We start from the raw sequence: 27,038 nt of genomic DNA, 5'->3' as shown, positions 1-27,038 counted from the left end.
GAATAATTTTTAGGACAGTTGCGAATCGCCAACCCCACCCCGCCCCAAACAGTTGGATCAGTTTATAGCTCCATCAACACTGTATTAGTGTGACTGTCTTCCTATAGATCTTTCCATAGTTAAGTTTTCCACTGAGTACTTAGGGCCACTGCACAGGTTACTTGTTTATTGAACAGCTAAGTATCCAAGCATTCAAGACCTCTAACTCACTTTCCTATAGGCCACTGATAATCTGCCAGATGGCAATGATTTTCCCTACCAAGCAGGGTCACATCAGAACCAGTGACCCAGAGGTGAGAGAGAAGGAATCTAATGCTGTGCTAACAAGGAGACTTTTTTTTTGCTGGGGTGACAAAGAAACCTAATTCAGGTAGTAAAATTTTCAGCTTTTGTATGAACATTAAAAACTTTTAGAAATAGTAGGGTTTTTTCTCTTGTATGGAGGTTTTTCTGCTGATCAGGAAGTCTTTTACTCTGTTACCGCTTTGTATATTTTTAACAATGGTAGCTTGAAATTTTCAGAGTGAAATATTGTTTTATACTTTGATTAGATGGATTTCACCTGGCTTCTCATTTTTCTGGGAAACAAATGGCAAGATATGGAGGTAATTCAAAGTTCAAACTCATGACACCAGAATGAAGAAGTGATTAAAAAAATGGGTTAGTTATTTTACAAAGCAGGAAGGAATCAATCATGTAGTGTTCGGCTTCCTAAGATTCCAGGCCATGGCTCTCTATCTTGCGCCGGCTGTTCCTGGAAAACATATTCAGGATGCTCATCAAACCAAACTGAGCCTTATTGGTCAGGGTAATTTACGATGTCAAACAAAAAGGGCTTCCATTAAGAAGACAGAGATTCTTGTTTTAACCGACCTCCTCATTTCAGCTTAGAATGTGCAAATTTATTATGACGTCTACCCTTTTCTGGCCAAGGAAACATGTAAACTGTTCTACTGTATCCACCTCACAAAAACTCCACCAACAAACATGCAGTGAGTGCATACTGCTCGGTCTTCTGACACAGTATGACTGTGAGGGATCCTGTCAGAGAAGGCAGCTATCCACGACAGTTATGTTTTTAATTTAGTCTTGAAGAGATCGATTGAAGTATCGAAAACCAAACCAACCACTACCTCTTCCTCGCCACCTTCCCGTAACCCAGGACATGCACCATTACACAAAAACAAAGAGAAGTCCAATTAGGCAACTGGAAACTCTGAAAGACTCTTAAAAACAAGCTAGTCTGTGCTGTGGACAGAAAGTGGACTCAAGTCTGGTTCCTCTTCTCTGAATGAGCAGCAAGAGACTGCTATATGTATTTTAATCCTAGGTACGTGCTGCCATCAGTAATGACGGTTTTGAAGAGGCAGCTGGAGGCTCAGTGGATGGAGCCGGGAAGACCCGAGTTCAAATTCAGCCTCTGATACTTCCTAGCTGCATGAATTGCCTGACAAAATAGATCCACTGGATCCAGTATCTCTGCCAAGAAAATCTCCGGTGGGGTCAGGAAGGGTCAGACCGACTGAGACGATGGCTTCTGGAGGCCTCTTCTCATCCCCCCAGTTGTGAGCACACTCATGCTCTCATAACTACATGGTATTTACCTCCTCGTATGCGTGTTATATTTTCCCTCCCCACCATTAGAATGGTCGGGCTGTTTTGTTTTGGTCTTTGTAACCTCCCAGCAAAGCATCTCGCATGTACCAGTCATGTAATACATTTCTGCTGAACTGAATTAAACACTAAAGTCCTATGGAGGTGACTTGAGTTGTTCAAGCTCTGGCAGGTTCTGTGCACTGAACAGGAAAGGCATCCAATACAGGTCTGGGGATGGAGTGCAGCTCTCTTGTCTGAGGATGAGTCTAGTTCAGCCAATTTTTTGGCCACAGTAACTCTCTAAGACCATCTACTAAGTCATAGAGGGGTTGATGTTGGCAGAGATGGTACCCACATATCAAGGAAATTACAGATCCTTGAATTATTGAAGTCATATAATTTAATTATAGTTTTCCTAGACACATGATTTAGAACCAGAAGGGACTTTAGCAGTCATTTAGTTCAACATCCTCATTTTACAGAGGATGAAAGTGAGGGTTTGTGAGGTCAGATCCTTCCCCAAAGTCACACAGGTAGATGAGGGAGGATCTGAAACATGACTGACAGTCTGGTGTGCTCTCCACACCATCCCAATGCCTGGCTGATCAATGCGGCCTGAAGACGAGTCCAGTCAAGTAGAGGGGCATGTCACCAGCAAGCTGCTCAACAGCTGATGAATTCTTTGAGCAGGGCATGAAACATGGCTGACACACCCCAGGTGTTTATCAATATTTCATAGGTTTGTGATTATCCCATTTAATGAGAAGCTTCAAACTGTACTGTAAAATGTAGTATCTTCTCTGGCCTCTATACAAAGTAAACATATCTGTTTAGAAAAAATTAGGATGACTCTCACGGAGGTGCATTAACAACAATATCGACAGGTTTGACACAAGCTGTTGGCATCCCTCCCAGTATTCTGATCTCATACTTTTGTGAGGCATCACTTAAAAGAGTCACATATTAACCTGATTAACCTGATCTCCTCAGGAACTCAGGGACATGGTTTAATAAATATAACTTTGGATCTAGAGTCAGGGGATCTCACCTTTGACTTTCATTAGGTGTGTGATGATGGGCCAATTCCTTAGCTTCTTGGTGCCTCAAATCAATAATAATAATAATAATAATAATAATAATAATAATAATAATAATAATAATAATAATAATTCTAGTGCCTACACAACAGGGTATTTGTGAGGATCAGACACCAGAATGTACACAAAGCACTGATCATTATCACTGCCCAAGCTTACAGGCAGAGTCAGGGAAGGCACGGTGGCCTCGACCCCTTGTCGAGTGCTATTCTACAGCACTGTTTCATTTGCAAGGTGTTCTGATGGTCAGTTTTGTTCATAAGTATGAGAACCATGGTGTCTGCCAAATGTGTATTAATTTTTGAAGTCGTAAAGCAAAGAAATATTTAGGGGGAACATTCTTCTCCTCCAAGGGTGCTAGCTCCCATAAAATAATACTTTGATCCTTCAGGATCAGGAGATTCAGGATCTCATGGTACAGATTGCAAATCCTTATAAACACCTTCCCATTCCTTTGGTTACATCCCATAAATCTTCCTTCAAGGAACTACCTACTTGATATACTGGGTGACTTTCTCCTCTGGTTCTTTTCCATATTTTATTGATATAGCGCTTGGCTATCCAGGGACTGATCACGTAGAAAGATATGAAATAACAGCACTGTACACTCGTCTGGTATTTTGATCTCACAAGAACCTTATGAAGAAAGCCCTCTGATGGACTCATGATCCACCAGAAGGCTCAGAGCCGTCCAGCTTGAACAACTTTTGTCCACATTTTTACTGTAAATTCCCCAGAGGTCTCACCAAACAAGACAGAGGGCTCCCTCATTTTCTTTAGAATTGTGCAGACAGAACTCGAGCTGTCTGTAAGCCCTTACTCTCACTGCATGCCCTGACTACCTTCTGTGATCATGCGTCCTGGATAGGATCTTTGCAGCTGGCTAGGGAAGGAGGCCCACGTGAGTGGGAGGGACTTGCTCAAGAGTTAGTCAGTGATGGAAGGAGAATTCAGGGGGTCTCTTAACTACCAGTGACTGTGTCCTTTCTGCCACTGCCTTCCAAATAGTCATTCCAAACAGCATGAGACCTCAAAGATCTAATTTGGTGCCTCTGCAATCCCAGCGATTACTGAGCAGTGCTACACCAATTACCTACAGTCTATAAAGTTACCTAAAACCATTCTGGACAGACCCTCCAACCAGCTTTTCAGATGTGACTCAATGGAAACAAAAGGAGGAACGTTGTATTTATTTACTCACAGGTACCATCTGACCCATTATACCCACTTCTGCTAGCTGTTGTCAAGCGGCACTCAGCATCTTCCATTACAGCCACAGAAGCCAGAGACTCAGGCCCCCGGTGGAGACTTGAGTACAGATTAATGTGTCTGAGTTTATTGTACAGGTTCCAAAAGGGGGTCTGTGTTTGTTTTAACACTGACCGCCTTTAATAGCCAGCTACAACTTAGAAGACTTATCTAAAGGCCCCTTTCCACAAAGCAAATTTTCAGTGGGCTCTTCAAACCTTTTAATGAATTATATTTTAGGGTTCCCATCCCTATCCTTATCAGAGCATCAGGCAGGGTGGCAAAAAGTTTACTGCAAGAAAATGAAGAAATCAGATCTTTCCCTTAATAATGGGCTTGTACTTCACATGACCATTTTGGAATATTGTCTCATTGATTAAAAATCCTTCCAATACCCTCCCCCACCAACATCCCAAGGACTGAAGCCTGTCTTATTGCTATTCACGGAGTTGTAAGAAACTAAACCCTCCATTTATGATTTTCCTATCACTCCATCACAGCATGGGAATGGACATGGGCTTTTAGAGGCAGAGTCAGTGGCAGGCGAGCTCTGGCAGGTCCCATCAAGGCTGAAGAGCTAAGAGTATGTGCCTAGCAGTATACCATGCTGTTTAACTATTGTTAGGAGAGCGATCTAGCTCAAAGAGGCTTCTCATTGGAACACTGGTCAGCAAAGGAGGACATTTTTTGGCTATAGCGACTCAATTAAGCCATTTAAGCATCCAGGGATTCTGACCTTTGTCTACAACTACGGCTGTACAACCAATGTACTTTGTACATATTTTGTTTTTATTTCTTTCTATTTATGTTGTTTCCTCCAACGAGTACATAAGCTCCTTGAGGGCAGGGGCCGTCTCATCTTTGTCTCTGTATTCCCAATGCCTGGTGCATTCTGACTGCTTCTTAGTAAAGGAGAAAGGAATGAAAAAGGAGGCAAAGTCTTCATCTGAAGTCAACATTAGAACCTTCTTTCTTTTTTTTTTCACTTAATCTTTATTTGATCTTTTATATACAATATTACTTTTAATCTGTAAAAATTACATACGGAGGACATGATTAGAAACCAGTTTTGGAGCAGCCAGTAAGTATCTCATTTAGGTTAGAATCACAGAATCCTAGAATTGGAATTGGGAAAGGCAATTGGAAGTCATGGAACATAGCTTTTTGTCTAATCCATTATCCAAGGTTAAACCTTATTTTTTAAACAATTAAAAAACATCCAAAAATAAAACCCTCCATCCCCAGTCATAATGGATTGGAGAGGGGAAGAGAAAGCACACTAAAATCCTTTACAACAATCTATTCCTAAGACTTGAAATACGCTCTTTGAGAAAAGCAAATTGATTTATATATACAAAAATGAAACTGTAGAGGTGAGTCAAAATGCACACATTATTGTTTCATAAAAACTCTATTTATTTTGTTACAAAACCAACCAGGAAAAAAAGGATCCATTTGCTGTTTAGCTTCTAGAAAACTCATGTGAACCTGAAGAAACTTTGGGAAATGTTTACTTTTGATTTTGTCTTGTAATACTGATAATTTGTAGCCTAGGCCCCCTGGCTTCTGTTGGGCTTAACTGTCAGTTATAATCACTTAAAGCTTAAATGTTTATAATAAAAATGTAAAAGGCTGTATTTATATCAGTCACGGGACATAGTTTTCTGTATTAAAAAAAGTATAGGAGACATGGAAAAATCAAAGATTAAACTTTCTTAGATGTTGTTCTGGGTCATGCCATTCAATCCAGTAAAACATAAAATCTTTTCTATTTAAGATGATTTCAAAGTGTTTTTGTTTGGTCTTCAATAAGGTAGATCCTAGTGGCACATGCTGTTATGTTTATTAACAGCCAGATTCAATTTGGAAAACTATAATTTGCTACGAAGGCCTCTGTTATGCTGGAAAATCACCTACTGATTTACAGGAAAATGGAAAACAGTTTCTCTGTGCAAGGACTAATAGGTAGTCGTCCTATGACTGCAAGCATTTAATTCTCCCCTGGCCTGAGTGGCTGGAGAGCTGGCTGTTTCTGACAAAGGGCTGTGATGTCGGGGATCAGGGTATATAGTTTGGCTGCTGACTTTCTGGATTCCTCCGGCACAGAAGCTCACGGAGCTGAATGAGGGCTTTGATCTGGTCCAACTGTTTCATTTTACAGATGATGAAACTGAGGTTGAGAATAATGAAGTGGCTTTCCTAAGGTTCCAGAGCTAAGGCAAGAGGTAGAACTACCATTGTACCTATGTCTTCCTACTCCAAAACCATCTTTATCTGAACTAAGGTTGGTCAGTCTTTGGAGAAGAGACTTGGTATGGGTGTTACTGGCTTATAACCTAATTAATTTACTAAGTGCACACTATGGGGCAGGTACTGTACTAGATCCTGGGGATACAGACAGGTACCAAAAAAAAGAGAGAGAGAGAGAAAGAGAGAGAGAGCGAGCGAGAGAGCTGATATTCTCAAGGAGCTCACGTTCAATGGGGGAAACAACACAGATAGGGAGTGGTCATCCGACAAGGGAGTGGTGCTCAGGGATGCCACAGGAATGACACACGATGTTTGGAGTGGACAAATTCAAGATGGTTTCACGCTGGCAGTACATGGTGGGTTAGGTAAATCTGTATGCTTTTACTCATCTATCAGTATGTCTGTTCCAGAACCGAGTGTATTTACTCTGTCAGGGAGGAGGCATATTCTCTGGAAGTCTGCTCCAGAGAATGCTGTTCTAGGTAGGGAAACAGGACAAAAGCAGGGCAGATGTCAGGGCTGGGCCAGCTGGAGTCTTCCCAGCTTAACTGGGCTCGCCAGAACTCAGGCATGCATTGGTATAACCTTAGAGAACTCAAGTGTTAGTTCCAAACCAGGATGACAGACTGAAAGAGGACTTGAGTTGAGGACGATAAATTCATGTTGAGTTTAAGCTAAGTTAAATCCCATTAAAATGAATTCTAAAAATCTGTTCGAATTCTTTAATTCTCATCATTTCTTAAATAGGTCAGGTCATCATAAAGGGGTTCTGTGGGGAAATTAAGGGCAGTGGAAGCAGAAGAAAGGTGGAGAGACAGGTACTAGTTGAGTATACAAGACAGTAGCTTCTGTAGGAACTCAGAATCACTTGTGAAACTTGATGGGGAATTCCCTGGGGAAGGAAGAACTACAGACAGTCGGCTGAGGAGGGGTCCTGTGCCTAGGAGGGGCATTCCATGGTTAGGAGGAGAAGCAGGCCCTAGGCCAGGGGTGGGGAACTTGCAGCCTTGAAGCCACATGTGGCCCTCTAGGTCCTTGGGTGTGGCCCTTTGACTAAATCTAAGTTTTACAGAACAAATCCTTTCATGAAGGGGATTTGTTCTGTGAAGTTTGGATTCAGTCAATGGGCCACACTTGAGGATCTAGAGGGCCATGTGTGGCCTCGAGGCTGCAGGTTCCCCACTCTTGCTCTAGGCTATGTACTCAGCAAGGAGCAAGTTCAGAAGCAAGTGGCAGCAGCTGCGTGGTTATGACCCCTGGCAAGAATTTGAGTCTTAGTTCTAGCCTTGACCCCAGCCTGGAGCTGGCAAAGGAAAAACCAGAGCAAGAATATCAAACCAAAGGGAAGCCTACGGTTCTGCCAATGAGGCTAAGAGCTGCTGAGTGCAGCAGGAATCTGCCCAGACTCCAAGGAGAGCAAGCCTACGGGGCGGGGGTCACACTTAAATCCCAAGCAGGTATTTGCAGGTTTCTGATAGCAAAGAGAACTAACCTAGAAAACAGATCAATGAAAGACAATTTAAGAATCACTGAACTACTAGAAAGTCATGACTACCAAAGAGCTGAGACACCATATTTGAAAAAAAGAAAACAAAAGAATACTGCACAGATCTTTTAGTACCAGAAGGCAATGTGGAAATAAGAATCCACTAGTTACCTCCTAAAAGAATACCAAAATTAAAATTCACAGGAACATGACCAAAATCCAGAGCTCCCAGGTCAAAGAAAAAAACTTCAAGTAATCAGAAAGAATAGCTTGGAATATGACATTCCAGAAAACAAAGGATATAGGCTTACAATCAAGAATAACTCACCTAACAAAACTGGTTATAGTCCTAGAGGAAAAACAATGAACTTCTAATGATCTAGAGAATTTTAAGATTCCCCAGTGAAAAGATCAGACCTGCACAAAAAATCTGAAATGCAAACACAGGAGTCAAGGGAAAACCCCAAACCTAGGCAGGAGCAATCCTCAGGGACCACACAGTTGACATTTTAATCTGGGGAGATGATACACGTATCTCCTCAGAACCCTATCATTCCCGGGGTCCCATTAGGCTGGTGGGCACTGAGACTCGTTGGAGGCACTTCTACTTAGGTGGGGAAGCTATTAAGAGACAGAGGGTTTTCAGGAGCTCTTTAGAAGAAAGGAGGTTGTTTGTGCAGAGGCATGTGGATATGGAAGCCCTCCACAGTCTTGACTATTTTAAAGCCCTAGACAATCTCAGGGCATTCCTTTGTGTTCCTCACACAAGACAGGCCATCTCCTGATGTCATGCCTCTGTGCTGCCTGTCCCCTCTGCCTAAAATGCACTTCCCTTCTTCCCACCATCTCAGAGTCTTCCTCTTCCTCTAAGATGGAAGCCAACTTCCTGCATGAAGCCCTTCCTCATCTCCTAGCTACCCGTACCCCACCTCCCAGACTAACCTGTGTTTAACCCCCTGGTATACAGCTGTACTTAGTTATTTTATGTCTATGCTTTCCGTATTTAGATGTGTACTTCTTGTCTCTGCCCCACCCCCACCCCTACTTCCTGCCCCCAAGACCCATTAGGCTGTAAACACCTTTCCAACCGGGATCTTTCATCGTTTGTATCCCTAGTGTAGGTATTTAATAAATACTTGCCAACTAATTGATTGTCATTGGATACCTTTCACTCCTTATCCCACCAGTGCTAATGCCCTGACAACCCTTCACCCTGAGTCACTTTCACCTTGTTCCATTTCCACTCTTATTCCTCAGCTACTGAACCTTGCTAGAGGAAATCATGATCCCACAGTGACTGTCCACTACTGATTCACGATGTATAATTCCAACGAGGTCATCATTGCTGCATGGCGATCTTTTTATTCTTCTCTGATTGACTATCTATCAAGGTCCCAGAAGGGTCTGCTTCAAATCTTCTCTCAAGCCTTGAATGACATTCCCATCACTGATTTCACTGAAAAAATTGGAGCTATCGGTCGCACGCCCTCCATCATCCTCATTCCATTTCTCCAGCCCCATACATCTTCATTCCCCTTTCCTCTTCTGCAGTCTCTGAAGGACAGAGAGCCTTTCTCTTTGCCAAGTCTTCTGGTGTTCTTGGTCGCAGCACAGGTCACCCTGGCTCATCACTTGTTTTCCCTCCCTCTCATCTTTAGCCTCTTCCTACATGCTGGCATCTTCTAAGTGCCTGCAAGTATATTCAATTTTTAACCTATACGAGAAAAATGTCCCTAAACCGGCATCTAATATCTCTTCCTTCTTCCATGGCCACACTCCTAACAACAGCGGTCTACATTTGATGCCTTCATTTCATCATGACCCACTCAGTCTCCTGTAATCTGGCTTGTGACTTAACTCTCCACTCAACAGCTAAATTCCATCACTTCTTGTCTTCCTCAGCCACTCTGCAGCTTTATACCACTGACCAACCTTTCCTGCTGAATGCTTTCTCTTTCGTATGACTTGGTGACACTTCTCTTCAAGTTTTTCTTAAGCCTATTTGATTGTAAATTGTTCATCTCTCCTGCTTGATCACTGTCTACTGTTTCTTCATTTATTCATTTTTAAAAAAATTTAAAAATTTTTCATTTTTAGGCAATTGGGGTTAAGTGACTTGCTCAGGGTCACACAGCTAGTAAGTGTCACGTGTTACGCATCTGAGCCTGCCTTTGAACTCAGGTCCTCCTGACTCCAGGGCCGGTGCTCTATCCACTGCACCACCTGGCTGCCCCTGTTTCTTCATTTATAAAGTGAGGTGGTCAAAGCAGATGAACACCTAAGCCCCATTCCAGCTCTCCATCTGTGATCCTGTTCCTTATCCCCTTCCATGCAGAACACTAATAACATCTCTCTCTCTTCCCTCTGTCTTCTCTCTCCCCCATACACACTCTCTCTTGTTGCCCTGTTTCACTACCTGCTTCATGAACATTTCCAACTGGATAGCCTGTTGACATGTCAAGCTCAAACTATTCAAAAAACATCATCTTCCTCATAAGTCCTCAGTCCTCCTTGACTTTCTTCCATTCCCTCATCTACCTACAGTGATATCGATGACTGCCCAAGTCTCATCAATTCTGTCTCCCCAGCCTATACTGCAACCCCCCCCTTTCTCCCTGATGACATCCATCATCCTAACTCAGGCCCGCATCACTTCTTCTGTAGATGACTGTAATAGCCTTCCTTTCCTGCTCTATTCCCTTCCCTCTCTGATCCATCCTCACCACAACTGCTAAAATCATCTTCCTATGCCACCGTTGTGGTCATGTTGCTGCTCCTCACCCCAAACCCCCCAATCCTTCAATGGCTCCCTTGTCACCTCTAGGGTAAGAGATAAACCCCTGAGCTCCAGAACTGCCTTTCTGCTTTTCCAGTCTGATTCTCTTGCATACTCTGGATTCCATCCAACATGGATGTCTCACTCACCTCTCCACTCCACCCCCATCTCCTGCCTCTAGACCCATGCACAAGCTCTCCCACAGAGCCAGAATGGCGGCCCTACTTATGGCCACATTCAGAACTGTCATCTTCCTTCAAGGCTTAGCTCAGGTCCCAAGTCCCCTAGGGGGCCTAGAAGAATTCCATGAGTCTCACCCTCACCCAACTCTCTTCTTTTTCAAATTACCTTGTAATCAATTGGTCAATGAGTATTTATTATGTACCAGGCACTGGGTGCTGGCTGCTGGGAATACAAAGAAAAGCACAAAGAAAACCCTTACTCTCAAGGACCTAACAGTTTAGTGGGAGAGAAAACAAGCAAACACAACAAGCTATATACAGGATAAACTGGAAATAATTAACCGATAAAAGGTACTAGGATAAAAGGAGACTGGGAAATGCTTCTTGCAGAAAGTGGGGTATAAGCTGGGACTTGAAGGAATCCAGGTAAACTAGGGAGTGGAGATGAGAAAGGAGGGGACCCCATGCATAGCAAATAGTCAGTGAAGATGCCCAGAGTTGGGAGATGAGGTTTGAGGAACTTATTTGAGCAACTGCAAAGAGGTCATGGATTACAGAATACACAGGGGAAGGGGCCTCTGAATGCCAAATAGAGGATTTTATATTTGAACCACTAGGAAGATCAATCACGCAGCTGGGCAGAAGATAGACTGGTGTAGGGAGAGACTTGTGGCAGGGAGGTCAGACAGCAGATAGGAAGTGATAGGGGCTGGCACTAGGGGGATGGTAGTGTCAGAGGAAAGAAGGGGCATCTGAAAGAAATGTTATAAAAGTAAATTGGACAGGCTCTGGCAACATATTGGATATGTGGGGTGAGAGTAAAGAGTTGAGAACAACACCTATGTTGTGAGAAAGAATGATAGTAATCGGGAAGGAAGGAGGAGGGGGGGGGGTTTGGAGAACAGACAATGAGTTCTGTTGGCGACATAATGAGCTTAAGATGTCTACTGGATGTCCAGTCTGAGATGTGAGACTGGAGGTCAGCAGAGAGACTGGGGTAGGAAAGGTAGATTTGAGAATCATCACCATAGACATGGTAATTAAATCCCTGGGAGCTGATGAGATCACCAAGTGAAGTAGTAAAGAGAGAAAAGATAGGAGGGCCCAGGGCAGAGCCTTATGAGACAGCCACAGGTAGTTGTGGTTTGTCCTTTGTTCTGGAGGGGGACTATGGCATCAGGAAGGTGATGCCATGACTTGTAAGTGAACTGGATTTAAGTGAGGCAGGGCTATGCAAAGCTACCAGCCTCACTTTCTCCTCCAGTGACAAGATATAGATCAGGACAACTGGAGATGGTCTCGGATGAAGTGGGAAATCTTGGTCTTTTTAAGTTAAGGTCTTTCCCAGGCCTCAGTTTGACTGAGGCGATGTCTATTCAGCGATTAAAGCTTAATAAGAAATGAGGTAAAAAATGGCTTTAAAAAAATATCTGGGGGGGGTGGGTGGAGCCAAGATGGCGGAGTGAAAGCAGTGACTTGCTTGAGCTCTCCTCCAAACGCCTCCAAATACTTATAAAAAATGGCTCTAAACAAATTCTGAAGCAGCAGAACCCACAAAAAGACAGAGTGAAACAAATTTCCAGCCCAAGACAACCTGGATGATTGATCAGAAAGTTGTATCGTGCCAGGCTGGAAGCGCAGCATGGGTGGGCGTGCAGGCCACAGCGAACCTGGAGCAGGCCTCAGAGGACTGAATCTCTGGCACCTGTGGAGGTTTCCAGACTCCTCAATCCACCAATGCCAAAGACAACTTAGAAGGTCAGTGGGAAAAGTCTGTTTCTGTCTGTTGAGAAAGGAAGGCGGGGGTTTCAGCTCCATTCCCCAAGAGCGGCCCTGGGCGGGGGTGGGGGGGGGGGAAGGAAGGTGCTTCCCGAGCTTCCGGCCCACAGACCGAGGGGAAATCCAGTGGCTGATCAGAGAGGGATTGCAGGGATCTCTTTGCCAGTGCTGAGGCAGGAATCTCTTGCTTTGCCCGTGTTTGGATCTGGGTCACAGTTCTGGGCGGCAGTGTTGGGGTGAGGAGGAGCACTGGCGTGGTGGAGCTTGTAGAGGTTGTGGAGAGGAACACCTTCTCACAGTTACAGGTCGGAAAGGAATACTTGTGGTCGCAGGCCAGGAAAGGAGTAAACACCTCGACCCTTATCATACCACCTTGGAAGAACTGAAAATTTACAGGTCCCTACAAGTATCTCTAAAAACAGCTGTACAAAACCCCTGAAGCTTGGGACAGTACATTCTCCACATTGGAAGCAGACTCTTACCTTAACAAAGAGTTTAAAACTCAAGTAATTGGCTGGGATCATGAGCAAACCTCACAAAAAGAGTCAGACTATATTATCTTACTTTGGTGATAAAGAAGATCAAAACATACAACCCGAAGAAGACAACAGAGTCAAAGCTCCTACATCCAAAGCCTCCAAGAAAAATATGAATCAGTCCCAGGCCTTGGAAGACCTCAAAAGGGATCTTGAGAAGCAAGTAAGGGAAGTAGAGGAAAAACTGAGAGTGATGCAAGAAAATCATGAAAAACAAGTCAACAGCTTGCTAAAGGAGACCCAAAAAAATACTGAAGAAAATAACACCTTAAAAAACAGCCTAACCCAAATGGCAAAAGAGGTCCAAAAAGCCAATGAGGAGAAGAATGCCCTAAAAAGAAAAATTGGCCAAATGGAAAAGGAAGTCCAAAAGCTTACTGAAGAAAATACTTCCTTAAAAATAAGAATAGACCAATTGGAAGATAGTGACTTTATGAGAAATCTAGACACAGTAGAACAAATCCAAAAGAATGAAAAATTAGAAAACAATGTGAAATATCTCATTGGAAAAACAACTGACCTGGAAAATAGATCCAGGAGAGAGAATTTAAAAATTATTGGACTATCTGAAAGCCATGATCAAAAAAAGAGCCTAGACATCATCTTTCAAGAAATTATCAAGGAAAACTGCCCTGATATTTTAGAACCAGAGGGCAAAATAGAAATTGAAAGAATCCACAGATCTCCTCCTGAAAGAGATCCCCAAAGGAAAACTCCTAGGAATATTGTAGCCAAATTCCAGAGTTCCCAGGTCAAGGAGAAAATATTACAAGCTGCCAGAAGGAAACATTCAAGTACTGTGGAAACACAATCAGGATAACACAAGATTTAGCAGCTTCTACATTAAAGGACCGCAGGGCATGGAACATAATATTCGGCAGGGCAAAGGAGATAGGATTACAACCAAGAATCACCTACCCAGCAAAAATGAATACAGTCCTTCAGGGGAAAAAATGGTCATTCAGTGAAATAGAGGACTTTCAAGCATTCTTGATGAAAAGACCAGAGTTGAATAGAAAATCTGACTTTCAAATACAGGCCTCAAGTGGAACATGAAGAGGTAAACAGGAAAGAGAAATCATGAGAGGTTGAACTGTTTACATTTATGCATGGAAAGATGATATTTATAACTCATGAGACCTTTGTCAGTATTAGGGTAGTTGGAGGAAAAAAATTATATGTATGTGTATGTAGATGGATAGATAGAGGGCACAGGGTGAGCTGAAGATTAAGGGGTTATATCTGGAGAATAAAATTAAGAGATGAGAGAGGATTATACTCGGAGAAGAAGAAAGGGAGAGGTAGAATGGGGTACATTATCTCACAAAAAAAAACAACAGAAAAGTCTCTTACAGTGGAGGGGAAACAGGGGAAGGTGAGAGGGAATGAGTGAATCTTATTCTCATAGGATTTGGCTTAAGGAGGGAATAGCACACACATTCAATTGGGTATGGAAATCTGTCTTACCCTACAGGAAAATAGGGGGAGAAGGGGACAAGAGAGCAAGGGGATGATAGAGAGGAGGGCAGATTGGGAAAGGGGGTAATCAGAAGTAAATATTTCTGAGGAGGGACAGAGTTAAAAGAAAGAATAGAATAAATGGGAGGGCGGGACAGGATTAAGGGAAGTAGAGTTCGTTTTTCACAACATGTCTACTATGGAGTGTTTTGCATAACTGCACATGTACACCTATATTGAGTTGCTTGCCTTTTCAATGAGGGTGGTGGGGAGGGAGGAAGAGAGAAAATTTGAAACCTAAAGTTTTAAAAACATGTGTTTAAAAAAATGTTTTCACATGCTACTGGGAAATAAGAAATATAGGAAATGGGGTACAGAAGTCTACCCTGCCCTACAGGAAAATAGAAGGGGAAGGGGATAAGAGAAGTGGGGGAAGAGACAGAAGAGAGGACAGACTAGGGGAAGGGATATTCAGAATGCATGCCATAGTGGGGTGGGGGGAGGGGGGAGATGGGGTGAAAATCTGGAACTCAAAAACTTGTGGAAGTGAATGCTGACAACTAAAAAGAAATAAATTTATATATGTTAAAAAAAAATCTGGGAGGGGAAGGATCCTCTGGGCTTCTGGCCAAAACAGAAACAACTGCTATTTACATTCACTCTGAGGCATCACAGCCCAAAGAATGACCAAGTGAAGCTTGGGCTGGGGTCTATTGTTTGCCAATCAATAACAGCCAGAGTGATTTAGATTTAAGGCTTGGTGATGAAGAAAGAAATCTAGCAGGTAAACCCCAAGATATCTTGCAAGGTTTCAGTGATCAAAATGTACATTCTTTTGGGCAGAGCACCTGCAGATATCTACTATGTGCCAGGCACTGGAGATACCCTATGTGGACAGAAGAAGAAGAGGGAAGGAGGGAGGGAGGAAGAGAAGGAAGAAGGAAGGAAGGAAACCCCCAGGTAGTAGGTGTGACCTGGATGAAGATCCAGCAAAGGAGACTGAAAGGAAGCAGTCAGAGAAGTAGGAAGACAATCAGGAACAAATGGTGTTCCAAAAACCCAAACAGAAGAGAGTCTCAAGGAGGGAGTAACAGGCAATGGCCAAGGGTGTAGAGAGGTCAAGAAGAACGAGGACTGGCGATTGAGGGGTTGTTAGTAACTTTGTAGAGAGCAGTCTCAGCTAAATGAGGAGGCTGGAAGCCAGACTACAGAGTTAAGCATGAAAGGAAAGGAAGTGAGGCACTTGCAGACACCTCCAAGTGGTTAGGAAGTGGAACCAGAAAAGGAGAGAGCAGAGCTACGGGCTGTCTACAAGTGAAACTCACCAAAAATAGCCGGAAAGCTTTTTTAACTGTACCTAAGTATAAAGCAAAACCTCACTAAGTTAGACTCTACTAATTTAGAACTTGTGACAATTAGGACAATGAAGGCTGCAATAAAGTTACCTCTGTTTGGCAAACCTTTTCTTTAAAAAAGGTCAGGTTGGGGAAATGTTTAGATGTGAAGAGGGGAGGGTGAAGCACATGGCTCTTTCTAGGAAGACAAGGTGTGAATGCTGTGGGGTTGGGGCCTCAGGTGAAGATGGGCCTCCATGCTGGGCTGGCCCTGTGGAGGTGGCCTCTGAATGGCCCCATGGGAAAATGGCATGAACAAGTTTCCAGGGAGAAAAACTGAAAATATTTAAGAATATCAACAATTTTCAAGTATCATCAAATTACTTTAAAAGCCTATGCTAGTTACAGATCATGCTTGTCCATTTATCACAGAAGGCCTTGTCTGACTAGGAGCATGATAAGGAATGTGGTCCGAGCATCCAAAAGCCAGTGTGTACTGGAGACAAGACTCGAACTCAAGTCTTCCTAACTCGAGGATGGCCCCTGCCAATGGGAGTCAGTGTTATTATTCTTATCAACTGGTCTGAATTGGTATTATTTTTTGCCATTAGTATGAACTAGACTGTGTTCCTTTTGAGGTCCTTTCTATCCTCCCCCAGAAAGCTTCAGCACAAGGTCCTGTACATAGTAGGTCATCAGCGAATAATGGACCGAATCACTGCAAGGTTTGTACTCTCAAGATTTACTTGTCATGATACTGGTAAAGCATTCACACGGCAATATAGACATCTCTTCATATTGGTTCCAGTACAAATGTATGCCCACTAACAGGCTAGGAAAGTCTATGTTTAACTAGAAGTTATGATTATATATTATTACATCCTACAGACCTTGGAAAGAAGCAAGATATAATTTTGGCTTTTCTCTTGTTTTCACTATTGACATACTTTTTTTTTTTTTGAGGGCCTCTACCCAATAAAAATTACTTTGTTGGAAGAGAATTTATACATATATGTGTAACATGTATGCATATGCTGAAGTATTATCATTTGTCTAAGAATGGTGCCTATATCAAATTTTAGATATAAAAAAAGCCTAATATAAAAACCTATCCTTTTGTTAGAGGAAGTGAATTTTGGCTTTACTTAAAGGAATGTAAACCTTTTGTTTTGAAAAAAAAAACAATGCAAAAAAAAATTCTCAAGAAATTTATTAAAAAGCAAAATACTTTTTTCACTGTGTGTGGGCGGAGATTAAGCATACTAATTGGTCTATCCAAAAGGTCTTTTAGAAAAGCTAAGCAAAAATTAGGAGATAAAAGGGACAACGATAAAAGCCTTGTCCAGGTGGCAGGACTTTTAAAATTAACACTATAAAAGCCAGAGCCACCACAATGCAGAGTATTTTCAAATGTCGTGTGCTGTCAATTATCCCACTTAATTACCCTCCCATTCACCAAGCCTGCAGTGATATTTGGTAATTCTTAGGCAGGTCTCTCGCTGAAAAGTTTTTTGTTCTTTTTCTGGCAGCCACTGGAAGTACTTGTAGGACATGGAGTACTGAAGCAAATTTTACTCCTGCCTGATTTATTTTATTGCCAAAATAGGCATTATCTTAATTACTATAATACAGCAGAAAATAAAACTGCCAACCTTCTTTGGCAAACACTATTTTTAATTATTTTATGTAACAAAGTGTTCAAATAGTCAAAGCAGCATACACCAATGAAATAATCATTTCCAAGAAGAAACTAGAAACAGATCTATCTATATAGGGCATACACTATTCAGCCTTTGGATGCAAAAGGGAAACTCGTGCTTGGAAATTTAAAGATTAGACAGGAAGAAAAGAAAGGAAATGGAGACTCTATTAGGAGTTCATAACAGTGGGTGGTATGACTTTACACTGAAGGCTCTCATCTACTCTCTCAGATAAGCAGCTTATACTGCTGTCAAGTTGGAGTTTTCTTGGTAAATTAAATTAGGAAATCACCTGGACCATTTCTCCTACTTTAATTTATTATCTTCTGATAACAGATGTTTAAAATTCTGATCAACTAAAGATTGGAAAGAGATATAACATTATAAATAAAGACTAATGAGTTGACAAATCAAACAAAGCTTTTTTTTAAAAAAGACTAATAAAATTTATAAACTATTAAATAATTTGATTTTTAAAAAGGGGAAGTCTATCACATTACCAAGATAAAATATAACAGTGGGCAATTCCCAATTTCAGAAGGAAAAACCGAATACAACAAATGTGAAATCAAAAAGGAAAAAGAAAGCCTCATTGGGTACAGAAAGGTTTACAAATGAATTTTATAAAACATTTAAAGAATAAGTAATCCCAACGTTGCAAGTAAGATTCTCAAAATCAGGAAGAAGGCACCTCATCAAACTATATCTAAGAAATAAACATGATCCCTAAGTCAAGGAGGGACAAAACACAAAAATATTTTGGACCAATAACACTGATGTATACACTTGAATATTCAAATTACTAATGTATATTAATATAAAAAGTTAAATAAAATATTACTAAAGAATCTACAGCAATATAGTGCCAAATTTTCATGATGATCAAGTTTGATTTATACTACAAATGAAAGCATGGATCATAGGAAAATAATAGCATAATTATGTTAATAATAAAAATCAAATGATTATATAAATAGATGCAGAGAAACCAAGAGCTAACCTTATTTGTAACAGTGAAGCCTTGGAAGCTTTCCCAAAAAGATCTAGGGTGGAGCAAGCATTTCTACAGTCTCCATCATTTATGGATACAACCATACAAACGCTGGTTCTAGTGATAAGACAAAGCTATGGAGACAGTATACAGAGGTGAGGAGGAGGCAGATGATGTGACAATTTGCTTAGAAAACCCTAGAAAAAGTGGCCTAGGAATCCCCAAGAGGAGGAAGTCATTCATTATTTAAAGTTCTACTGCTCCCCCAAGCTCAGCGTGAAGGGTGGCGTGGCAAAGCTCGGTTGCCCCCTGGACCTGAAGAGAAGCAGAAGCTGTTTTCCATTTACAAGGCTGGAGTCTCTCCCAAGGCCAGTGCCTGGATGCTGACTGATGCTCAGTGACGTCCATTTGTTCACCAAGTCAATTAATTTTTTAGTCATTTGCAAAACGGGATAATCATGCTTACGTGCTGCTGTGAGGAAAGAGCTTTAAAATGCCAGGCATTGTGAGGTATAACACTGGATGCTCTCTCCTGGCAGCTGTGAGAGCTACAAAAGATGTCGAAGACGTGGTCCTTGCTCCCAAGGAGCTGACAGCCTATTAGAGTATGATGTCAACCACTTCTTACCTGTGGTGGCATGAAATGAAATGTAAGATCCCAGGACTGGGTAACAACCATATATTAAGATAAACGAGTGTAACTTTGATGTTTTTACTTAATATCGGGGAAGCCTAATTGCGCTACTGCCTGTTCATGCAGTTATTATCTCTGTGTTTTATAATTTAGCTGTTCTAGGGTGCTATGTAGTTTCCCCAAACCACAAAGACCCTGGCATGGGCCCAGGGCTCAGATGCTATGCCACAGCATAGGTTTTGACATTTGCTCCTGGATGTCAGAAGGGCACTGGCTAAGACTTTTAGTATGTTCAGACATTGGGAAGTAGGATCTATTCTAGACACAAATTTCCCTGATCTAAATCCCTTTAAGTTCATCAGAAGTGCATAAACTCCGAAGGAACTAAGAATTCACTCTATCCAAAACATAATTTAATCATAGCAGAATGTGACATTCCCTTTGGACATGGAACAATCGCTGACCTTTATTTACCTTGGTGTTTAAAGTCTGTAAAGGGGTTTATACAGATCATCTGACTTGCTCCCACAAACCACCACCGCCCTGTGAGGTTAAGGGCCAGAGAGATCACTGCCCACATTTTACAGATGTATTTTTCATATTTCACAAAGAGAATATGAACTAAGTGACCCTGGGAAATCTATGGAACTAGAGGCTTAAATTAAATTGGCTGCTCCAACATTCTGGGGTTGAGGATTCTCCACGCAGGGCCAGTTGGAGCACATCTTCTCATGGGCTCATTCTCCGCCTTTCCTTAAATGCCAAGGGCTGCCTGATGGAGTGAGTTTTCTGAAAGCACTGTTGTATGCACATTTGGTTACATACATTCCCCCTCTCAGCCCCGTTGCTGACTTCCCACTTCATTTCGGAGCTCCTCCCCTCAGTGCTTGGGGCCTCCAGGCCCTGGAGCATCCCTCTGCAGGGTCCGCCTCCTTTTTGCAAGGGGGAATTTTTCCTAGTGCCTGTGTTCCTCTCTCATCCAGATTTCAAAAATGCCCCTCCAGCAGGGACCTTTCCCATAACCCCCTTCAAGTCCTCTTGGTGTGCTGTCTTCTCCCAGCAGAAAGCAAACTCCTTAAGGGCAGGGACTGTCTTTATCTACAGTGCTGCCTTCCTCCCTTCCTCCCTCCTACACAGATGAAAAAGAAAACTAACTCTGGCTCCTGAACAGAATACTCATAAACAAAAAACCAAACAAACAAGCAAAAAAAGACAGTCCGCCCATTAGTGGGCAAGAAGGACACTGGTGAAGGCTAAGGCCTACCTACTTAAAATCATAGTCTAAATAACTGGTGCCTTTAGATCAGCCTGTGATGATGGCAAAGGAGAAACCAGCCCAGGACGAAGCCTAGTCTGACACTTGCTGGATCTATGACACCAGGAAGTCCTTTACTCTCTCTGTAAAATGGGAATAATAATAGAGCCTTCACAGGACTTTTGAAAGGGCCAAATGAGTGGACACGCAGACTCTGCAAACCTAAAAGGGCCAAATAACTCACAGCCATCATCAAAAGCAACAACTTCTCTTGGAAAGGGCAGAGGACAACCAAGTGCCTTATATGTTCACAAAAAAATCACAATCCACTCATTTTTATATCAAAACTTGAACCTTAGCATTCATATTTTAATAGGAAATAACTATTTTAGAAAATGCCAGGCACCATGGTGTGACCTGGTACCTGAAATTTGTAGAGCCCAGGACAGGGTCAGCTTTTAGTTCTAGTTCATCAGCATTCAACTGCACCAACGAGAAAAACCAGCTAGGGGCAGGACATGTGGCCAGACTAAACAACAAAAATGAGATGAGTCTTAGACTGGAATGCCAAGCAGGGACAGGGAAAGGTTAAGTATGAAAGAGGATGAGATGGGTAGCTGTGATAAGAACATTCCTAGGAAATACCCCCATCACAGAAGAAGGGAGTGTAAGGAATTAGTACACACACAAGGAGCCAGCGCTGGTGGCAGGACTGCACATTTCACAATTTTTGACAGCTCAAAATGACAGCTAAACAAAAGACGAAAAAAGTGCTAACAAAATACAACGCAAAGAATTTCAACAAATGAGCTAAGTGAAATTGTGCATTTGTGTGTGTGTGCATGTGTAACTTATGATGTATTTTATATATAGTAATACCCGGGTCCCCAAAGACCTGCACGCCAAGTCAAGAGTCCTGGGGCATCACTAAGGGCACTTACCTGCTGTTGACAGCGAAACACAGCTTGCACATCCCATGTAAGACAGCCGTGGCATTCTGCAGAAACGAGGCGACTTTTGGATTCTCATCGACCGGGCCTTGTATGGACAGGAAGCAGCCACAAAGCTTGTCGATCAGCCCTATGTTGACTACGTAGCTGGAAGGGCAGGAGAAAATTGTACGTTACCAAGTGATCCCAGGCATGTTTCCCAGCCATGTCTGCATCATCAGGGTCAATCTAAACCAAAGGCAGGTTTCACATTCACAAATACACAAACATAGGAGAGGTTTAAGTAAAACATATCGAATTACAATTTCCTTAAGTCTAGCCCTTCTGAAGTCCCAGGAGTTTCTGTTAAAAAAATGGGTTGTTCCTTCGGCTGTCCTGAAACCACTTCTCAGTAACGTGCTGGACAGAAACACTGGATCAGCTGAAAGAATACGTTATAATCTTCATTTATATATATACACATACATATGTTAAAAAAAAAGTAAGAAGTCAATTTTCAGAGGACAGCAGTAATTCAGCAGATGAAACTATTACTGAGACATAATCTCCTAATGCTGATTCCAGTTTCTCATTTTTTAATTTCATGACTATTAAGATGATAAGCACGGCAAGAATGTAATTGTTTTTTCTAGTATGAACACTGCTAATCATCATGCCTACGACTGCCACTGAAGAAGTCACTTTCATCTTCTCATGCCACCAGGCGGTTCTCTGGGGCCGTTTAAAAGCCTGAGCTGACATGAACAGTTCTTTTATTAGATTAAAGAAAGCAGTAAGAATGGAAAATGATGCTCTAAGATCAGACAGAAGACTTAACAGAGAAATCCTCCTCTGCTCTGAGGAACTCCAGTACTGATTCACAGCTACTGCACTTGAATTTTTAATCTGTAGGACAACTGGAGATCGGCTTAAAGAGCTTCGTGTCTCTGGGGATGGGGGGGGGAGGCAGGACGGACACCTCGTTTTGCACCCACGAGAGCTTTTGATCTTATTCCTTATTTCTAAGAACCACCATCTGAACAAAGGTCCTCGCGACTGCCTGACCACTGCCACGGCCTTCGAGCCTGTCTTCCTGGCTCTCCACACTTATCTCCCGGACACAGGGATTTGGTCCTGATGCTTCTCGGCTCAGAACCCTCCCTCGGAGAGCTGCCTGCCAAGGAGACTTCAGACCCTTTAGGAACGGCAATTCAACTGAACTCCATGCATGTTTATTAAGTGCCAGTGATGTGTGAGGCACTGTGCCGGAGGTGTGCTTGGAGAATAAAAGTGGTGCTGAATTACAGCGAATGGAAGCTCTCAGAGGGCATGAGCCGTGGTGTGTTTCCTCTTTGTATTTCCACTGCCCAGCACAGTTCATGACAACATGAGGGGATTTAGGGAATCCTATGCCTTTCCATGTCCTGCACCAGTCAGCAGGCTGCAGAGTGAGGAGCTCTGGCTTGGAGTCATAGGACTGACCCACATATACTGGTAACTCCTCTAACCCTTTCTGAGGCTGTTTGGGCTGAGATGCTCTTTAGGTTCTCCTAGAGGTCTAAATCCTAGGGTTTCTAGCTCCCCTCGTATCTGTGTCTAACTTCACCCATGCTCTTGTCCAGTCTTCCCTGTCATTTTTGGTGAATGGGGCCAGAATTCTGGTAGTGTTTTCATGCAGTACTCAACTGGGTGGAGGAGTTTGAAGCAGATTTTCTTTGTCTTCTTTTAAAATCGGATGCATTTTTAGAGCTTTATTGGCAGGATCTGGATTCCTCTAGGTCCTAATAGGCCACCATATCTTCAGGATCTCCCGGGACTCCCTCATATTTTGTTTTAAAATGGACAATAAATTCAATGTTACATTCACAGCTGCCCTGCTCATCTATGTTCCCCCTTTGGGCTCCCTTCTGTTCTTTTATGTACATGTTTTAATGACTGTTTTTTTTCTCTTTTGGAGGGGAGGAGGAGCAACCCTATTTCTTGTCCCTCCCCCACTTCTTCCCCCCCCAAAACCTTTATAACAAATATGCATAGTAAAATAAAATAAGTTTCTTAGGGCCCAAGCCCTTGACGTGGCTTCCCTGTTACCTAAGGCATAAAAAGGCCGACTGGCAAAAATTCAGTGCCTCTCAGACTTGATGGGGCAGCCTGGTGGCACAGCAGATACAGCACCAGGCTTTGGAATTAGGAAGACTAATCTTCATGAGTTCAAATCTGGCCTCAGACACTTACTAGTTGGGTGACCCTGGGCAAATCACTTAACTCTATTTGCCTCAGTTTCCTTATTTGAAAAATGAGCCGGAGAAGGAAATGGCAAACCACTACAGCAGAAACCCCAAATGGGGTCATAAAGAGTCAGACATGATTTAACAACAACTGACTTGATGAATATCCTACTACTCATGTAAGTAGCAGCTTGGTATATGGAATAAGAACGCCAGCCTTGGAAGTGGTATATAGAGTGCTGGACTCATAATCAAGAGGACCTGGCTCGAAACCTGCAGGCTGTGTGACACTGGCTGGGTCACCAGACCTCTTTTGACTTCAGTTTCCTCACTTATTAAGTGGGGGATAAATAACTGCACCTACCTCCCAGGGTTGTCATGAAGATTAAATGAGAAATACTAGCCATTAATCTGTAAAATAAGGGGGCTGAACTCAGTGACTTATTGAGGTCCCTGGCAGTCCCTCTCTGATCTCCTCTCATCAAACACATCCCTCAGATGGAGATGAGGGGGTGCTCTGACATTGATCTGAGCCAGTGTGGTACACTTTCTTTGCTATTTTAAGTAAACATTTTTTTTTGTTGTTAAAAACAAACAAACAAACCCCAAATTCCTACGGTAGCTGTGCCTGACAATAAATGTCTTTTTCTGCAATTTGAATCCATCCCTTCTCTGCCAGGAGGCTGGTAGAATGTGTGGTGGGTTAATGCACTGATTAGCATTCTTAAGTCTTTTCACTAGCAAGGCTACTGAAGAGACTGGCTGAATGTGAATGAGTTTAGCTGAAAAGGGGAAGAGAGACATGGAAGGAAAGTGTGATGAGGTGAGGGTTTTTTTTAAGGAAGAGGAGACATGGGTATGTTTGTAAACAGCAGAGAAGGAACCAATAGATAGGAGAGGTTGAAGATTAGTGAGAGTAAGGATGAAATTTGTGGCAAATGTCTGGAGAAGATAGAATGGGATCAAGTCTGGAACAGCCACTGTGGTAAATGGGACAGCAAGTCCGTTAGGGAGACCTAAGAGGTTTGCCTCACTATACTGGGGGCCCAGCGAAGACGATGCAACATAAATCTGCAATGGACCCAGTCAGACTGGTTTTCTCCACCTCTGCTCAGCAGCAAGTGAACAGTAGTATGGTGGGTGTACTGATGTCATGACAAGCAAGGCAAGGGATAGGAGAGTGTAGGGTTGACTTGATTCACCAGAGGATGGATGGAGACACAGAAGGGAGGGGACTGCAGAAAAGAGCTTGGGGGTGGTAGAGCTGGAGGTCATAGTAAGGCTGAAATCGAGGACTGAGACTGTAAGACTTAGGAAGAGAGGGGACAGTAAAAGGTCAGGATTAAATGAAGGAATTTCAGAGTTTGGGAACATGGAAATGGAGACGAGGTCAAGGGCATGGCTTGGGCTTACAGAATAATGACACAGGCAAATGTGGCGGCTGTTAGATGCTGAGGACCATTTCATGGAGCCCCTCCTAGAGGGAAGAAATGATTGGAAAATAGTTACTGACTTTTTCGAAGTGTATCACAGAAGCCGCATTCTCCTTGGACAGCCACCACAGATACATATGATGAATCAGTTTAATTTTTCTGTTACTTTCACTGTTTAAACCATGAAATGGCTCAAGGCCATGGATTGAGAAGAAAAGGAGGAAAAAGGAAGAAAGAGAAAATCTGCTTAACATAAACAAACCTTCATCCACCTGCAAAAGAAGCACCCCGGTATTTCTGAAACTCATAACCCAGTGCTGGACTAGCAGGGATTCACAGGTGCTTGAACCTGCTTCCGGAGCACAGGTCCAGCATCGTGTCAAGAAGGCAGAGCGCATACTTTAAGCTTTTGGTGCCAGCGCCTTCCAGAGTGGAAGGCAGGGTGACACAGTGGGAAAGTGAGTCATTTAGACTCCTGAGAACTAAGTTTGAATCCCGGTGCTCTGACTTTACTGGCAGTGATTCCATCTCATCTGTAAAATGGGCACAATAACGTTTGCACTTTCCACCGCACAGGGTTGTGGAAAAAGTGCTTTACAAACTTCGGAAGCTCTCTAGAAGCTTGAGTCATTATTATTATCAGAGTATAATAGTCACTAAGGGAGACAACTAACACAGCATGAGGCAGAGACTTTGGGGTCTCCCTTTTTTCAGAGCTGGCTTCCTCCTTTGCCATCTTCTGAAAGAATCATGCACTACATTCCGAGCACTGCTCTGTTTGAGAAGAACCAGAACGTAGCTGTTCAGTGCTAACCGACACTGGCCAGTCTGGTTCAAAGCAGCATCCTTTTGTTAGTGTCCCAGAGAACTGACATTATTTTAGAAATGGAAAGAACTCCAATTTCCTAATTTAATCCTTTCATTTTTACAGAGAAGAAAATGGAAGCTCAGCGAGGGGAAATGACTAACCAAAATCAAAGAGGAAGTTAGGAAGGCAGCAGGACTCAGCCCTCAAATCTCCTGTTCATCACACTGTTCCACTATGTTGCCAGAGACTGCTACCACTTAAAATCATTTCTTTTAAAATCTCAATTAAAAATGCATCCTGATTGTCTTGGCAGCCTTTTTTTTTTTTTTTTAGATCTCTCCTCCCTCCCTTCCCAATCTAATTTTCCCTGCTGTTTACAAAGACAAGACATTACCATGTGAAGATACTGACACTGATCCTTAAGAGAAGGATCATCTGGTTGTGTTTTTTGTTTCCCTCTTCCTGGATGTATATTTGTTTTATTCATCAAAACTATTTATTAAGGCTTAATTTTATATTGGGGTTACAGGACATACAAAGAAGTAAAAGGTGTGATCTTTGCCCTCAAAGTTTACAGGTTTGCTAGGCAAGGGGGTATGATGTATATAAACATGAAAAGCTAACTACCCAGCTGGCTATCGCTAGGTGCTAAATAGGCTGCATGCCTAATAATGGAGGGGAAGGAGGCAAGACTCCCTTTCCTTAGACACGATAAGTAAACCAACAGGGAAGCGAAGAAAGCTGGAGAAGTCCTTATGTAAGCTTGTAAGGTCTTGGAGTGAATTTCAAATATTTTGATTCTTCTACAGCATTCTATCGACATAATTTCATCACCTCTCTTCTCGCATTTTTATATTTAAATAACCTGTTGATGAGTGCATCTGTGTTATTTTAGGTGCACAGGAATCAAATCACCTCACTAAATCTAAATAAAACCAACTGTTTGTACCTAGGTGGCTCAACGGTTACCATCTACAGCCAATGATCTGAAGACTTTTCAAAGCTTAGGTACGAGTGATCTGTGCAAGGCTCCCTAGCTTTGATCTTAAAGAAGGTCTAAATGTGGGGTTGCTGGCAGCACACTCCTTCTACACAGCAAGCTCAGAGGCATTCGGCTCTCATTGGTGGCTGACTACAATTCAGAGGCCTCAGGGATTAAAGGGACAACAAGGATTTCCTAATGAGGAGATGAGGAGGAGCAGACACTGTGGAACACGGCAACTCGAATGGCACAAATGTTTCTGGTGACATTTTCTTTTTATCTTTTTTAGTTTTCAACATTCACTTCCACAAGATTTTGAATTCCATATTTTCACCCCAT

The 27,038-nt window shown here is 42.5% G+C and overlaps 1 protein-coding gene across 1 annotated transcript in view; it reads right to left on the bottom strand.

The window, feature by feature from the left end:
• The window catches only part of SCAPER (S-phase cyclin A associated protein in the ER), a 415,034-nt gene that overhangs the window by 50,040 nt on the left and 337,956 nt on the right, over window positions 1–27,038 (bottom strand). Inside the window, 1 exon segment of the mRNA XM_020976028.2 lies at window positions 21,264–21,419. Coding sequence (XP_020831687.2) covers window positions 21,264–21,419 — 156 coding nt within the window.

The sequence above is a fragment of the Phascolarctos cinereus genome, unplaced genomic scaffold, assembly GCF_003287225.1.
Source record: "Phascolarctos cinereus isolate Bilbo 61053 unplaced genomic scaffold, phaCin_HiC Scaffold_3;HRSCAF=262, whole genome shotgun sequence".
Taxonomy (NCBI): domain Eukaryota; kingdom Metazoa; phylum Chordata; class Mammalia; order Diprotodontia; family Phascolarctidae; genus Phascolarctos; species Phascolarctos cinereus.
This window is presented reverse-complemented; position numbering and strand designations above follow the sequence as displayed.